Here is a 17816-nt window from a genome sequence, read left to right as displayed (position 1 = left end):
TCTGTGCTCACTATGAGCACACTGCCTTAGTATCTTCTTTTAAAATGTTTTTATTGGTTTTAGAGAGAGTGGGAGAGAAACATCAATGTGAGAGAGAAATATCTATCTGCTGCACCCTGCGGGCCAAGGATCAAGCTCATAACCCAGGCATGTGCCTGAGGAATCAAACCGGTAACTTTTCGATTCATGGGATGATGCTCAAGCAACTGGGCCACTCCAGCCGGGCACAGTGCCTTAGTTTCCACGTCACCTAGCTGACTCACTCTGTGAACCCAGCCAGAGATGTAGCTGTCCCGTCCATTTCACTGGGTGGAAGGAGGCTGAGGTCATCTGAGAAGCTGGACTAGTAGGTTATAAGCCATCAGTCGGACATCCCCCAAGGGCTCCCATACTGCGAGAGGGTACAGGCCGGGCTGAGGGACTCCACACACAACCCCCCACCCCCAGTGCATGAATTTCATGCACCAGGCCTCTAGTTATGAAATAAACTTAGAAAGGGTGTTCCTCTCTTATCTGACTTGCTCCTAAGATTTGCCAACATTCTAAGTCTGTTGTTCTGTGTGGTTTGGATACACTTCGAGGGCCAACTAGGTGTGCTCTGGGTCCTGGGACAGTCCTAGAAAGAACCATGGTGGATCCTCCAGGGTCTCTAACCCTCCGCCCCCTCTAAGAAACGTGCTGCAGGTCTACTTGGGGGAAACAGACCCTGCTGCCTCTGACTCCAACCTTCCCCCATACCATTCTGTTCATTTTATTAATTTTATAGATTTCAAAGGAGGAAATATAGTGCAATGGGGTGAGCCTTTGGAGGGAGGAGAATCAAAAGATCACTCCTTCAATCCCCACTCTCTAGGGCAGTGGTTCTCAACCTTCCTAATGCCACGACCCTTTAATACAGTTCCTCATGTTGTTGTGACCCCCAACCATAAAATTATTTTCATTGCTACTTCATAACTGTAATGTTGCTACTGTTATGAATCGTAATGTAAATATCTGATATGCAAGATGTATTTAGGTGACCCCTGTGAAAGGGTCGTTCAACCCCCAAAAGGGTCACAACCCACAGATTGAGAACCACTGCTCTAGGGGATGAGAGGAGTTTCCAAGAGGGAACTTGTTGGTTGTAGGATAATGGCCAATGGCATCGTTGTGTTTCCATCAGCAGCTTGGAGGTGGCACTTGGTCACCCTGCATCTTCCAAAGACACAGGAGTTCCTCCTTCAGCCCGTGAGGACTTCCCCTGGTACTAAAGCCTTCTCCTTAGCCTGAGAGCTAACAATTCAAAAAAGGTTCTCCAATAACTAAAGGAAGCAAAATGGAGGACACAGAAACCCCATAAATCCCATCAAATACTGTGGTTCTTGGGGTAGAGGTTAAGATGTTACTGACACAGTGACTGTGCCTCTATTTCCACCTTAAAGGAGGAGGGTTCATGCAAGGCCCGGAGGGAGGAACTGAGTCTGTTCCCGGCCACACAAGGAGACCATCACAGGCCTTCGAGGACCAGGCACAGAGCCGCACTCCTTCGCAGTCCTAACTATCCTGGGTGGCCCAGAGGGACAAGAGGGGGAAAGGCGAGGTGTGGAAAGGGTTTCACAAATTACCCTTTAATTTTTCTTCTGCTCTGGCAGTCCTGCTATCATAAACACATTCCATTAATAGACATTACTGGTCCACTTAAGAAGTAGCAGATGCATTATTAATGTCGTTTCGATACAGCCAACAGGAAAAAGAAAAGCTCCCCTCTGGGACGCGTTTCCAAGCCCATCAAAGCACCCGTGACCCATCTTAATTGACGGGTTGTTACTCATTCCTTAGTTCTCACTCCACCAGGGGCCTCTACTGAGGTTGCAAACACTGGAAGAGTAAAGACTGCTTCTCCACTGGCCTCTGAAAAGGATAAAGATTCAAACTCAGGCCAACCACACCCACAGAGTAGCAACCATGGACACCTCAGCGAAGCTCACCTTGTTCTTCCTCCTGCTTCTTGTAGTTTCCTACGCAGACCTCGTGAAATTCCTCCCACCCATCCCCTCCTCCCACTCTCAAGTTCACAGGACTCTGGTGGTAATGAAACAAGAATGAGCAGGAAATCTTCACATAAACACTCCAAGTGGTGTGGCCATAAATCCTGTACACAGTTCTGTAGATGCTCATTTTCCATTGCGATTTCTGTCCCCACCTTCCCTTCAGCCGCATGCCCCGTTACAGTGGGTATGTATCTGGTCTGTTGTTCAGGGCCATGAGGGCAGGAGGGCTTTACCACTCTGCCACAGGACCCTGAAGCAGGCAGTTGGGGAAGCCTGTAGAATAAGAGGAGGGAGGGAGGAAAAGAGGATGGAGATGGGAAGGGGAAGGAGAGGAAGGAAGGGAGGATGGATTGATTTCCCATCACCCTACCTCTGCCACTAGCCTGAATATTTAAAGTGTCTGGGGTAGAGTGACTGAGCCTTTATTTTTGCAAGTATCCTATATAATAAAAGGCTAATATGCAAATTGACCCAACGGCAGAATGGCTGGTCACTGTGACACACACTGACCACCAGGGGGCAGGCGCTCAACACAGGAGCTGCCCCCTGGTGGTCAGTGTGCTGCTGCAGGGGGAGCACCACTCAGCCAGAAGCTGCATTCAAAGCTGGCAAGCGCAGCAGTGGTGGTGGGAGCCTCTCCCGCCTTTGTGGCGGCACGAAGGACCCCTCAGGGGATGTCCACCTGCCAGCTTAGGCCCACTCCCCAAGGCAGGCGGACATCCCCAAGGGGTCCCGGATTGCAAGAGGTTACAGGCCTGGCTGAGAGACACCTCCCCTCTTCCAGTGCACACATGTTGTGCACTGGGCCTCTAGTCCTATATAATAAAAGCCTAATATGCAAATTGACTAAAGGGGGGGCGACCAGTAGGTGGGGGGGCAGGACCAGTAAGCAGGTGGCACCAGGCCAGCCAAGGCAGGTGGCAGCAGGCAGAGGGGGTGGACGGCAATGTGGGGGAGGAGGGGGGCAGCATGGGGGGTGGGGCCAGCCGCTCACCAGCCAGTGCTGTCTCCTGATAGACCCACTGGTCACCTCCCGCAGAGGCCAGACTGCGGCTTAGACCTGCTCCCCTGCTACACCGTCAGTCGGACATTCCCCGGGGGCTCCTGGACTGTGAGAGGGCACAGGCCAGGCTGAGGGACCCCCTGTCCCAGTGCATGAAAATTTGTGCATTGGCCTCTAGTATTCATATAAGATTTCAAGAGATAATTCTACCAGAGAATGAAGTTAAATTTGTCACCTGAAGCAGCTTCTTAGTCATCAAGACTTCAAGCATAATCTCATAGCTAGCATCTCACAGGGTGCGGCTCGTGCATCAGTCACCTCATGTGCTTGCCAAAATAGTAGGTGCCCGGGCCCGGGCCAGGCTTGAGCATCAGCGTCTTTAGTGTGTGAGGCCAGGGAACCTGAAGAGCTCAGCTCCGCTCTGACTCTCCTGCCCAGCGAAGCCTGAGAACCACCACGCTCCACCGTCAGCTCCGCCTTGCCCAGTGTGTAACACGGCTTCTGTGGAAAAGCTGTTAGACCTGGAGATCCACAGATTTCCTACTGGAAGATGGCTCTGCCTTCTACCAAGCCCTGTGGCCTTGGCAAGTGGTTCCCTCCTCTATCAAACAGACGGAGTACTGCCTGCAGTGACAAGATCCGCTGCAAAAGTCCGAAGTCCGGGCAGGACACGTGCGTTTATTAAATGGACCTGAGTATGTACAGATGGAAGTCTGTGAAGGTGGATGAAAAAAATGTTCCTTCTTTGATTTACTACCCTTTAACTGAAACTTAACATTTCCTCTATTAAAAGTGTAGGCAACAAACCATCATAGGATTAGCAGTACCTATATTTAACATCAATAGAAATTCAGGTATTTTCCCATCACCTTACAGGTAAATACCTCAAAACACACTTTAAGGTCATCATGATTTGAAAGCAGCATAGTTACTAGACCTGCTGCTTAGTGCAGTAATGAAGAAGCACATGCATCTCCATATCATAATTTTTTAAAATATTCTGATCATTGTGTTCAATATAATTGGTTCTTTGTAAACTTCCATATATTTAAAAACAAGCTGATGGATGACTGGATGGGAAAATACGCGATAAAGCAAGCACAGTAAAATGTTAATGGAAGAAACCAGGTGGTGGGTAGACAGGTCTTCACCGTAAAATTCGACTCTTCTGTATATTTGGACGTTTTCATAGCACAACGTTGGGAAATCATGAGAAGGGCTAGGCTTCACCAGACCACCAAAGGGGCCTATGGCACACACACGGGTTAGAGACCCCTCACTTAGAGGTACGAGTGGCCCTAACAAGCTAACCAGTCCACCGGGAGCCTTCATCCGGGAGGCAGAGGGCCCCAAGCCGCAGTGTGGAGTTCCAGGAATTAGGCTGGTAGCCCTCTCCTAGGCTAGGAAAGCTAGCAGAACCCACATGGGCGTGTTTTCTCCCTCCAACATTCCAACCTTAGTCGCAGACCTCAGGGCTCTAGAGGAGAGATTCCCCAGGGTAGGATGCTAACCAGAGGCTGAGAACACCTGCCAGAGCTCTGGGCAGGGCTGCCCAGGCCCTGGACAGAAACCACACCCACTGCTTCCTCATGCCCACCAGCACATCTGCCAGAATCCCCCATCCGGGGGCGCGCATCGCTCTCTGACTCTACTTAGGCCAAACCCCTTACTTGCCCAGCGGCTCTGAAGTTCACAAGGAAAATGCACTTCTACGCCAGATGACCCAGTTCAGAAAGAGCTGAGAAAAAGCCAAAGCCACATTTCAACTGGACAAGAAAGAAAAGGTAAAGCCCCAAGCAAGAAAGCTGTCATCTTATTTCATAGGAAGGTACACGGTCTTGCTGTCAATCAAAGCTATGATCAGACCTGACCGGTTTGGCTCAGTGGATAGAGCGTCGGCCTGCGGACTCAAGGGTCCCAGGTTCGATTCCGGTCAAGGGCATGTACCTGGGTTGCGGGCACATCCCCAGTAGGGGGTGTGCAGGAGGCAGCTGATCGATGTTTCTCTCTCATCGATGTTTCTCTCTCTCTCTCTCCTTCCTCTCTGTAAAAAATCAATAAAATAAGTTAAAAAAACCAAAAACAAAACAAAGCTATGATCACATACCCATTAAAAAACAAGCGAAGTGAAACGGAGGTCCCAGGACATGCTCTTGTGGCTGATACCTATCTTCTGTGGCTTGGTCCTTCTGGAAAGCTATTTGGCACAGCATAGCGAATACAAAAATACCTTTCAGTCCACTTTTGGGAAAAGCTGAAAGGGCTTCTTTACAAATGGTAAAGAGCTGTACAAATTTATTAATTCCCCATAGACATGTTAGCCCAAGATACTACCTCTCCCTATCCCACTCTCACCCAGCATTTTTTCTGAAATCATTCCTTGAAAAAGATCACAAATGGTAGAATATATGATCCTAAAAAAAAACAAAAAAAAGTGTTGTGTGTGTATGTATGTAGTATGTGTGTGTGTGTGTGTGTGTGTGTGTGTGTAGTAGAGGCCTGGTGCATGAAAATTCATGTACTGGGAGGCGGGGTCCCTCAGCCCAGCCTGCACCCTCTTGCAGTCCAGGACCTCTCGGGGGATGTCCACTGCCAGCTTAGGCCTGCTCCCCAAGGGAACGGGCCTCACCTGACAGTCAGACATCCATCTAGCAGCCCAGGAGCCCTTGGGGAATATCCACTGGCAGCTTAGGCCCACCAAGGAGCTGGCCTAAGCTGTGAGTTGGACATTCTTAGCACTGTGGAGGAGGTGGGAGAGACTCCTGCCACCACAGCCATCAGCCCGGCTTATAGCTGAGCGGAGCTCCTCCTGTGGAAGCACACTGACCACCAGGGGGCAGCTCCTGTGTTGAGCGGCTCCCCCCTGATGGTCAGTCTGTGTCATAGCAACCGGTTGTTCCCAATCATTCCATTGTTAGGGTCAATTTGCATATTATCCTTTTATTATATAGGATACATATGCACACACTTCAGTTAACTTGACTTTTTTTAAATATATTTTTATTGATTTTTTACAGAGAGGAAGGGAGAGGGATAGAGAGTTAGAAACATCAATGAGAGAGAAACATCAATCAGCTGCCTCCTGCACACCCCCCACTGGGGATGTTTGGGGATGTGCCCACAACCAAGGTACATGCCCCTGACCGGAAGCGAACCTGGGACCCCTCAGCAGGCCGACGCTCTATCCACTAAGCCAAACCAGTCAGGGCAAATTGACTTTTTTAAAAATCCTCACCCTGTAGGACATGATTAGAGAGAGAAAAAGGGAGAGAGGGCAGGAGGGAGGGAGGGAGAAACTTCCCAAAGGGGCTAGGGCCGAGGGCAGGCTATGAGGCAGGCAGAGGAGGGTATGAAAAGCTCCCATTAAAGTCTGGCAGAGTAGCCAGGCCAATGTGACTCAGTGTTTGAGCGTTAACCTATGAACCAGGAGGTCATGGTTCGATTCCCAGTCAGGGCATTTGCCTAGGTTGCAGGCTTGATCCCTAGTAGGGGTCATGCAGGAGGCAGCCGATCAATGCTTCTCTCTCATCATCAATGTTTTTATCTCTCTCTTCCTTTCCCTTCCACTCTCAAATCAATAAAAACATATTTAAAAAAAAAGAATAACCCTAGCCGGTTTGGCTCAGTGGACAGAGTGTTGGCCTGCGGACTGGAAGGTCCCGGGTTCGATTCTGGCCAAGGGCACGTGCCCGGGTTGCAGGCTTGGTCCCCAGTTGGGGCCATGCAGAAGGCAGCCAATCAGTGATTCTCTCTCATCATTGATGTTTCTGTCTCTTCCTCCCTCTCACCTCCTCTCTTAAATCAATAAAGAACTATATCTAATGCCCTAACCGGTTTAGCTCAGTGGATAGAGCGTTGGCCTGTGGACTGAAAGGTCCCAGGTTCAATTTCGGTCAAGGGCATGTACCTTGGTTGCGGGGCACATCCCCAGTAGGAGGTGTGCAGGAGGCAGCTGATCGATGTTTCTCTCTCATCGATGTTTCTAACTCTCTATCCCTCTCCCTTCCTCTCTGTAAAAAAATCAATAAAATATATTTAAAAATATATATATATTAAAAAAAAAAAAAAAAGAATACCCAGCCCTGACAGGCATGGCTCAATGGTTAGAGAATCAGCCTGCAGACGGAAGGGTCTCTTCCCAGTCAAAGGCACATACCTGGGCTGCAAAGTTACAAATGAAAGCTGGTATCCAAAACAGAATACTAGTTATCATACTGATCAGATTAGCAAAATACTTAATTTGGTGGTGCTCAGGGCACAGAGTGGCACTTAAACATATTCTGGTAAAAGCATTTTGAAGGTCAAGTTGCCATCATTTATCAAAACTGTAAATGCCCATAACCTTTGAGCCAGTAATTGTGCTAGGACTTACTCATCAATATACCTGAAAAGCATCTCAGGACACATTTAAAGATGTTTATTACATCTTTTCTTTGTAATAAAAAAAGAAATGGGAATAACCTAACTATCCATCTATAGGGGCTTGTTAAGTAAATTCTGACACATCCACTTATAACATAGAGTATATTATAGATCTGTTAAAAGAATGGGGTAGGTCTTCAGATATTGCTACTTAAAGATGACTAAGTCCATTAGATGAAAAAAACTATGGGCAAAACATTGTAAATAATCTAATCCCACTTGCACATTTTAAAAGTTTATGCTGATACACACAGAAATATTTTTTTTAAATGTCTGAAACTATTAACAGTGGTTGCTTTTGGAAAAAGAGATTAGAAGTGGGAGAGAAAAGGGGAACTTTTCGTTGTTTAGATACTTTTGTGCTGTTTTGAATTTATTACTGGCATAATAAAAAATATTTGTTCCTTCAATTGTGGTACTGATACGGGAACAAAGAGATCCATGAAACAAAACTTAATTTCCAGACTTCATATATGAACATATATAGGAATTGCATAAATGATAACAGCAGTGAGCATTTTCAACAAATGATAAAGACAAGTTGTTAATCATTTGGAAATAACAGATTCAAGGTTGTCAGAAACCACTCTAGGTATTTCAAGCAGAAAGACACTTAACACAGAGAGCTAAGTTTCAAGTTTGTCGAAAGGGCTGGAAAATAAAAGTAGTGTCACCCAGAGGTCAGGGGTTGCAGGAAGCCACCAGCACGGGAGCCCACGCTGTCATGCTGCTGCTCAGATGCCTGTGCCCATCTGCTGCTGCCACTGCTTGCAGAACCAGGAGAAAGGCTCCCCCCATCTGCCCACTCCCAGTGGGTTCTCACTGGGAAAACCTGAACTAGAAACCCACTGCCAGGGAGTTCAGACGTTTAAAGCCTTCTGGGCCCTGTGATTCTGGGAGAACGTGGATAAGCAGAGGAAGTGGATAGGTACTTCAGTAAGTGATGCTGTGAAATCACTTATGCTTCTGGGAAAAACACACTCAGGTTAAATCCTCAATTCACACCTTATAAACTCATAGATGTCAGAAAAAAGTTAAAATTTAAAAGGAATAATTGCCGGGAGCCGGTCCATCCTTGCTGTTTCAAGGGACCTGGCATATATGGCATACTGTTCTTAATATGTTTGCTCACCTTCTTGGCTCTATGTGTTTTAACCAAGGTCACCTCTCTGAGAAAGGTTGTTTCCCCAGGTAGGGATTTCCCCCTGAAGTTAGGGAGGGAATAAAACCCCTTAACTAAGTGCCAGGCGGGTAATTAATCACTTTAACTACGAACAATCATGCTTAAGCTACATAATCTTTACTCCCTAGAATGGAGATAAGAAACGCCCTAACCTTTGGAATAGAGATTGATAGGATTGGAATCAACTGGTATAAATACAGATGTAACAAGACAACAGGACACAGAACCTAGACACGAAACTGGCCACAGAACCTAGAGACAGAACCTAGCGAGAGAACATGGCTGAAGAACCTAGAGACAGAACCTGGCTACAGAACCTGGATAGAACATGGCAAGAGAACCTGACTAGAACCTGGTGACTGAACCTGGCTGGAGAACCTAGCGAGGGAACATGGCTACAGAACCTGGCTGGAGAACCTGGAGAACCTGGCTGGAGAACCTAGCAAGAGAATATGGACACAGAACCTGGCTTGAGATCCTAACCAGAACTTCGCTGGAGATCCAGACCAGAACTTGGCTGGAGATCCTGGCTAGAGATCCTGGCTAGGCTGCTGATCAACTGAACGCTGTCTCTGTGTCATTCCTTCTTCGCCGACTCTGTCCACACCTTTGGGGACCCCTGGACCTGCTGGGGTTGGACCCCGGCAAATAATAATGAAATCATCTCAATTAGACAAAGAAGACTAGGAGGGTCATACAAATTACTTTCTACATTATATACTTCTGCACTGTTTACATTTTTGCAATAATTTTATAATTCATGAAAACAATGTTTTTAGAAGTGGAAAAATGTGGTCAAGCTTTAACAGCCATAACAATAAAATAAGCTACTAAGAGCAAGGCTAGCCTATAACTAGGGCCTAATCTCTGTGCCCCCACCCTCTCCCAGGCCAGGTTCCATCCCCTGTGGACCAGTGCTCTCTTCTGGTGACAGTATTTACTAAGGAATGAAGTCTCTCTGAGCAATTCCCTAAGCAGGAAGCCAAGTAAAGGATTGGCCGTGTTAGTAAATAGACATGTTCATACATACAATAAAAATGAAGCTACAGCCCTAACCGGTTTGGCTCAGTGGATAGAACGTCAGCCTGTGGACTGAAGGGTCTCAGGTTCGATTCCGGTCAAGGGCATGTACCTTGGTTGCAGGCACATCCTCAGTAGGGGGTGTGCAGGAGGCAGCTGATCAATGTTTCTCTCTCATCGATGTTTCTAACTCTCTATCCCTCTCCCTTCCTCTCTGTAAAAAATCAATAAAATATATTTTTTTAAAAATGAAGCTACAGAATAAAATCCTAGTCTTGTCTTTGCCTCTCCTCCTAGTGCCTGTTTTGATGACTTTTGTTTTTATACTTTTTCATTTGTTCTGGGAGGCTTTTTATGGCCTGATTTGAAATAGCAGGCAAGAGCTGAGGATGTTGAAATACCAGGCTAGGAACCGCTTTCAACCACTGTCCCTGCAGGATAAACTTCATAGCACACGATTTTGGAGACATCAACAGTAATCACGAGAAAAATGCATTTTTACACAAAGTTGAGAAATGCTATATAATTTCTTGGGAGGAAAAAAGAATTCAAAGTATATTATATGTGTATATTCAAAACGCTTCTGTAAAGAAAACAGTTTAACACCAAACAGTTAAATAAACACCAAATCTTTCCCAAGTTCATTTTTGCACATGCACAGGCACTCTTGAGACGATGTATTATTGAAAAACAATATTGTATTGACAATTTATCAGATTCTGCCCTGCACCCTCCTACAAGACCAGGTCATCAGTACGACACCAAGTCTCCAGGAGTTGAGCACTAGCTGACATTCTCTCCCAGTGGACGAGGAGGCTGGTCCTCACCTTCTGTGAGCTGATTCTCTGAGTTCAGCTGGGCCTTCCTTATGCTCTCCAAGTTCAGTTGTCGGTATTTTCTTTTAAAAAAGCCACACTAAAACAAAGGGGGAAAGCCCAATTTCAGACCGAAGATACCCATCTGTCCCAGAAAACCATTTACCTGGTTGTTGCCAAAAGGGCCCTCACACTCCTTGGCTTCTCAGGCTCCCCTGAATCTCTCCCAGTTCACAGTCTGCCAAGAGCGTCCTAGATGCTGCCTTTCCACAGCCTTCCTGGTGCTCACTCCCCAGTCAGAAGTGACTTTTGACCTTTCCCTGAAACCACGGAGCTCTTTAACCTTTTTAACTTTTAATTGTGCAAAGTATTACAGTTTGGGCTGTTCTGGATCTTATTTATGTAAAAGTGCTCAGCCTACTATGCTGAGGGATCAAGTACGCTGTCCCACAGCAAGAAACGCACCATCTAGCTGAAAGAGAAGTCATTAACACACAGTGCCACTTCTGGATTTCCAGCAGGGAGCTCACAGGACAAGCTCCACCTCAGCTCAGAGGACTCCGGAGTCCCTGGGCTGGGTTTTAAGGGAAGAGTGTGAGCTCAGTGAAAACGTGAAAAACAGCCTGGGGTGGGGTGGACAGCTTAACTGCCAGCACAAAGACACAACTCTGGAGAAAAAAGCAAGACTTAGGGTGAGCGGGTAGAAGCCAGGGAGTGAGAATCCTGAAGAGCAGATAAAGTTTGAAAATTAAAAGAGGGGAAGGGAAGGGAAGGAAAGGATTTAAACAGGGAACAACCACCAATCTGTTTCAGGAAAATCTCTCTTTACTCCAATACTTCAATTCAGTTTGTATTTTTTTCAGACAGAAACTGTCTCACTCATTTGCCTACAGATGTGTGGTGGAAGGAAGAGGGTAAAGTGGCCACACAGCCAGGCAGCTGTTCTAAGTCAGGGGCTGGTTGTCCCAGAAAGTACTGCGCCCAACCCCAGGGCCTGTATAAACACGATAGAACTGACCTTGAATAGCACGACTATAATCACTATCAAAACCAGAAAGCCAGCGACACTGCTTCCGATGATGAGAGGCAAAGAAAGGTACCCCTCCTCTTTCAGGAAGATGACCGTGATCTAGAACAAGACAAAACAAGACAAAAATGAGAAGGCAAAGCAAATGAGAAAAAGTGCCACAGATTATTTTAAGAGCAAAATATGAGTAGAAGCTTACAGTGCTGGGACAGAAAACCTGAACTACGCCCTAGCCAGTTTGGCTCAGTGGATAGAGTGACAACCTGCAGACAGAAGGGTCCCGGGTTCGATTCTGGTCAAGGGCACATATTTTGGTTGCAGGCTCCTCCCCACCCCGGGCCCTAGTTGGGGCTCGTGTAGGAGGCAACCGATCGATGTGTTTCTCTCACATGGATATTTCTCTTTGTCTTTCCCTCTCTCTTCCACTCTCTCTAAAAATCAATGGAAGAAATATCCTTGAATGAGGTTTTAAAAAAAAAGAAAAAGGAAAGAAAACCTGAACTATAATTGATGAACTGCTGGAGGCTCAGTGTAGACAACTCAGAGTTAAAAACACCAGGAAACCCAGTCATAAGCCCCCCACCCCCAGCCCCCACCCCCACATTGAGATTTACCTCCAGGAGCTTGACCAGGTTCCCACAGTAAGTTCTGGAGAAAAATCTCTTGGCTTCCCAACAGGAAATATGCCATTTTGAAATACACCAGAGCACTGTTATTTTTTTTAAGCAACATTACTCATGTTTGATAATTTATTGATTTTTAGAGAGGAAGGGAGAGGGGGAGAGAGAAACATCAATGTGAGAGCAGAACATCGGCTCACTAACAGACTGAGACCTACTTATAGGATGATATACACTTACCTTCCCCCATACCTCACCACATTACTAAAGGCCTATTTACAGCAGTTCCTAAAGGCAAAAAACACAACTTGAAGAGACAAGAGCAAGCATGAGAACTAGACATAGCAAGGATGTTAGAATTATCAGACGGGGAATTTAAGACAACTATGATCAATATGCTAAGCCTTCTAATGGATAAAGCAGACAACACATAAGAACAAAGATAAAGAGTAGACAGGCAATGGAAGTGGAAAGGTGGAAATCCCAAGAACCAAAAAGAAATGCTCAAGATAAAACACTGTAACAAAAATGAAGAATGCCTTTGATGGCTCATTTGTAGACAGAACTTGGCTAAGCAAAGAACCTCTGAGCTAGATAATCAATAGAATCCTCAAAAAGCAAACAGAACAACAACTGAAGGGGGAAAAAAGAGCGCAGTAACATGATCTAATGACCAAAATACTTTTGATTTGTAATGCAGAAACAGAGCTAAGTCTGTCAGGAGACTGTGACCTTCTGTTAAGGATTCTCTGACAGTTTAACAGAGGGTCCCACAGGATTGAGGTCTTCAGGTTTTAAAGACTGACTGAAAATTAAGATTCTACACCCAGCTATGCCATTATACCTTGATCCCCAAGCTTCACCTTCAAAATGATGACTTTTTGTAAATGATCTTCCAGCTCTGTTTTTTTTTAATATTTTTATTGACTTTTTACAGAGAGGAAGGGAGGATAGTTAGAAACATCGATGAGAGAGAAATATCCATCAGCTGCCTCCTGCACACTCCCTACTGGGGATGTGCCCAAAACCAAGGTACATGCCCCTGACCGGAATCGAACCTGGGACCCTTCAGCCTGTAGGCCGATGCTTTATCCACTGAGCCAAACTGGTTAGGGCATTCCAGCTCTGTTCTGACAGCTTTCTGAGCTTCCACAAATCCCTAAAGTCTGGTAATACACTTTCCCTCACCCGAAATATAAGACAAACACTCTGTTCTGCTCCTCACCAGACTAAAGTAATGCTACTTTGAGACGGGAAAATAACGCAAAACAGCACCCACGTGTACAACCTGTAGAGCTCCTCCTATGGAAGCCGTCCCCAGCACTGTTGTCTCAACTTCAGAGTCTAAGCCAGGGGTCCTCAAACTACGGCCCGCGGGCCACGTGCAAATACAAATATTGTATTTGTCCCGTTTTGTTTTTTTACTTCAAAATAAGATATGTGCAGTGTGCATAGGAATTTGTTCATAGTGATTTTTTTTAAAACTATAGTCCGGCCCTCCAACGGTCTGAGAGACAGTGAACTGGCCCAGTTTAAAACATTTGAGGACCCCTGGGGTCTAAGCTGTCTTTTCACAAACAAGACTCAGCTGGGAGCTTAGGGGATGTGCTTCCCAAGTGAGACCCAGACAGGAACGTCCCAAGTTGTGGCCAGCATACACAACACATCATGGTCCCAGGACTTGAGTGGGGCCCAAGGGCCAGCCAAGCCTCTCTGCCTGGCCCCAGCCAGGTAGCTCAGTTGTTTGGAGCAACATGCCACGCACCGAAAGGCTGCGGGTTCCATTATCGGTCAGGGCACAGATGGAGGCAACAGATTGATGTTTCTCTCTCTCACTTTCTCCCTCTAAAATCAATTTTTTTAAAAACCATATAAAACAAACAAACAGGAAAAAAAACAGCTTTGCCTGCCCAAAACAGTGAGCTCCTTTCACACAAATGTTTAAGCCCCCAGGTCAGCAATGCTTCGGAGGGAAATTCTGTACAGGGTGGAGGCTGGACAAATTTATCTGTGAGGCCTCCTCCAATAGAGCTACAGACGGTGGTTACTTCCCAGGGCTGACCCTCCAGGCACTATGTACACGCCGGCCTTACAGGATTAGTTCTCGGCCTTGACAGTGAGCAGGGAGCAAAGCAACAGAGCGGGAGGAAGACCGGGAAGGGAGCTTGTTTTTCCTTCTGTGGCAGCGAAGGGGGAAGGACAAGGAAAGTGATGAAAGGAGCCCCAAGGTGACAGTGGCTCACCAGACCAGACCTGAGTGGACGAAACGCTCCTATTTCTCCAAGTCTCTTCCCCTTTCCTCTCCCAAACCCACAGGTTTGCAACGTGCCCCAGGGCTGCCCGTGGAGGTGAAGGGAGAAGCAGGACACAGGACACCACTGCTTGTAGCAAATACCGATGGGGGCCTCCTCCACAGCCATTCTCTCCTTTCAGATTTTGTTCAGAACCATGACTGGTCTAAGCTCATCAAGACAAAGCCTGGTTGCCCCCTTTGCCAATAAGACAAAGGAGCCAGACCACCGACCCTGGTCTGCCTCCCTCCTTTTATGGTACCCGCAGCTGACATGCACTTGGATATACTGCTACTTATACTCATAGATTCACTGTAAGTCAGGTGCTTATTGTCAGGAACTACTTAATACTTTGCTTAGGGTATCAAATTTAAAGAAAATAATTATAAGGAATCTATACTGTAGAATAAAAATATCAGTAAGAGGAGGAAGTACCTAAATAATTTAAGAATATGCATATCAGAAATTGTTAACATAACCTCCCTTTGGGAAGAGGAAGTTGAAGTGTGGGAAGAGGGGAAGTAAAGGACCCATCATTTTTCATTTGGTATCTTTCTATAAGCCTTGGATTTTCTTCTAAGCATTATTGGATTTTTTAAAAATCTGGGCAGTGGGATAACGGGGCACTTCTCTTTCTTTGTATCATTTTCTGTATTAGAAATGCCTAAAAATAAAGGGAAATGTTATTCCTGACACATCTAGAGAACTGTTCCTTTCTCCTCCTCCTCCAGAAAGAAAATCAGAGGACCCAATATTTAGCAATCCAGTCTCACTCCCTTAACATTCCTTCTAGTAATGAATCGTGCCTAACTACAGAGCTCACAGATGGAGCATCTCGAAAGCCAGCAGCACCTCTAGGTGAGTGTCAACAAGAATGACAGCTCAGGGGAGCACACACTCCATTTGGCCCGTAGATCGCAGACATCCGTTTGACCTGTGGTCAGACTTCAGCAAAACAAACCCCAGGAGCTCCAGTACTGAGTCTAAGGCCTGTCAAAGAAGTATGCACTCTGAGTATTGTAACTGGTTAATATTATAATTAAACTCTGACACCACACACTAGAGAGTTCATGCATACAAACAATAATTTCTCACTTTGGGAAAAAAATTTTAAATACCTTTTCAAATCATAGCATCTGTAGCTTATGGTTCCAGCTTAGTTATTTCAGTTTAGACATCCTCAGCTTAAGCCTCTTATGTAACTGCCTCGTTTCGCAGATGGAAAAACTGAGGCAGAAGCTGATTAGCTCAAGGTCACAGAGGCAGTTGGTGGCAGAGTCAAGATCAGAGGTGATAAGACTGAAAACAGGAACAGGGCCACAGCAGAGTGCACGAAGGCTGAGCAGTTCTCCTAGGACACCACCCCGAAGACAGGGCTTACCTTAGTTCTGTGGTTCTCTGCATTCAGACCCTCATACAGAGATTTGTTGAAAGAAATTTCACCAAGGATCTGCAGTTCAGTTACATCTCTTAGGAACTATAAGGGCAGAGGGGGAGAAAACGGGTTTTAGACATGGACTTACTGTTTCTGTACAGTATTCACCATCCCTTCTTTTATGTGTTCCATCCTATGTATTCCTTAGCTTAGTTAATGAGCTCAACAACCACAAAGTTACCCAAACAAAAAACCTATGGTTATTCCGCAACTTTCCCCTTTACCTCATGTCACACCCTCACCCACCCCAGCCAAGTCAGTTTTCTTGACCATTTTTCCCTTTCCTTCCTTCCTTCCTTCCTTCCTTCCTTCCTTCCTTCCTTCCTTCTTTCCTCCCTCCCTCCCTCCTTCCCTCCCTCCCTCTTTCCTTTCCCTTCCCTTCCTTTTCTCTCTCTTCTTTCTTTCTTTCATTCATTCATTCATTCATTTATTGGTTAATCCTCATTCATTCATTCATTCATTGGTTAATCCTCATTCATTCATTCATTCATTCATTCATTCATTTATTGGTTGTTCCTCACCCGAAGGTATCTTTCCCACTGATTTTTAGAGAGTAGAAGGAAGTGAAGGAGGCGCGGGAGGGAAAGAGGGGGAGGAAGGGGAAGAAGGAGAGAAACATTAATGTGAGAGAGACTGGGGCTCAGAATTGGACCTGCAACCCAGGTATGTGCCCTTGACCAGGAATCAAACCTGCCACCCTTTTGGTGCATGGGCCAATGCTCTATGCACTGAGCCACACTGGCCAGGGCCCTTTTTCCTTTTTTGAGCCTCTCTTGCACCTGTCCCTTTGCCTCCATTCCCATAGCTATTTCTTCAGTTCCGATCTCATCAGTCATCTGGGTCACTGCAAGACGTTACACTGGGCTGTAGTTCCCACTTTTGAATGAGTATTCAAGGAAGGCCTCCCCAAGAAGGTTACATGTGAGCTAAATACAAGAGACCACGCACATGAAGATCTGGGAGAAGAATAATGTTACGGAGAAGGAAGAGCAAGTACAAAGGGCCTGTGGCCAGAACAACATGGAACAATATGCAGGCACAGAAAGGACAGAACAGCTGGAGCATAAGAAGCTGGGCAGAGGAGAGTACCAGGAGATGAAGTCGAAGAAGAAATCAGAGACCAGATCACGCAGGGCCTTGCAGACTATTGAAAAGGTATGAATTTTAGGACAAATGTATTAAAAAGCATGTTTGTTTTTAAAAGGTAGCTGTTGCCCTAGCCAGTTTGGCTCAGTGGTTAGAGCGTCGGCCTGAGGACGATTCTCATCAAGGGCTCCTAGCTCAGTTGCAGGCTCCTCCCTGGCCGAGGCCCTCAGGGCGCGTGCAGGAGCCAACCAATCAATGCGTTTCTCTCACATCAACATTTCTCTCTGTCTTTCCCTCTCTCTTCCACTCTCTCTAAAAATCAATGGAAAAATATCCTAGGGTGAGGATTAACAAAAAATAAAAATTAATAAAAATAAAAGGTGGCTGTGAGGAATGTTCGGAGCAGGGCATGGCAAGAGCAGAGGCAAGAAGAGCAGACAGGAGGCTGGGGCAACGTCCTGGGCCAAAGAGGGCAGCCTGGACGACAGGGTAGCAGCGGCCAAGCAGGAGTGAACGGACTTAGAATGTATTTTGGAGGTGGAATGGGAGTTTGCTGTGGGAACAGACATGCGCCAGTAAGAAAGGGAGGAGGCCCAAGAAGTTCCTAGAAAGTAACTGGGGAGGTGAGCTGCCGAGTAACGGGGTAAGGAGCGGGTTGGGGCAGAAGGGGGGCCAAGGGCATGTGATACTGGAGATGCACGGTCCAGCCACGGCTCTTTCTAGGGGAGACAGGTGCCGGGAGCTGCAGGACAAGCCCATCCGGGGCATTTCGCAGCCTCAAGTACCTGCTCAGACTGACTCGCGGCGAGCTCCGCTGCCACCGTCACGTTTTCTCTGTCGGAAGCGATGGCACAGCGCACCGAATGCCACTCCTCCACGGGCTG

The 17816-nt window shown here is 46.5% G+C and overlaps 1 protein-coding gene across 1 annotated transcript in view; it reads right to left on the bottom strand.

Moving 5' to 3' along the window:
* Window positions 1–9333: 9333 nt before the first annotated feature.
* The window catches only part of ITGAE (integrin subunit alpha E), a 62695-nt gene continuing 54212 nt past the window's right edge, over window positions 9334–17816 (bottom strand). The window contains exons 28-31 of the mRNA XM_059669089.1: window positions 17718–17813; window positions 15793–15888; window positions 11492–11602; window positions 9334–10573 (exon numbers count right to left, since the gene is read on the bottom strand). Of these exons, the coding sequence (XP_059525072.1) occupies window positions 10442–10573; window positions 11492–11602; window positions 15793–15888; window positions 17718–17813 (435 nt within the window). The 3' untranslated portion in view covers window positions 9334–10441. The remainder of the gene's footprint in view (window positions 10574–11491; window positions 11603–15792; window positions 15889–17717; window positions 17814–17816) is intronic.

This window comes from Myotis daubentonii, chromosome 16, assembly GCF_963259705.1.
Source record: "Myotis daubentonii chromosome 16, mMyoDau2.1, whole genome shotgun sequence".
Classification (NCBI taxonomy): Eukaryota; Metazoa; Chordata; class Mammalia; order Chiroptera; family Vespertilionidae; genus Myotis; species Myotis daubentonii.
This window is presented reverse-complemented; position numbering and strand designations above follow the sequence as displayed.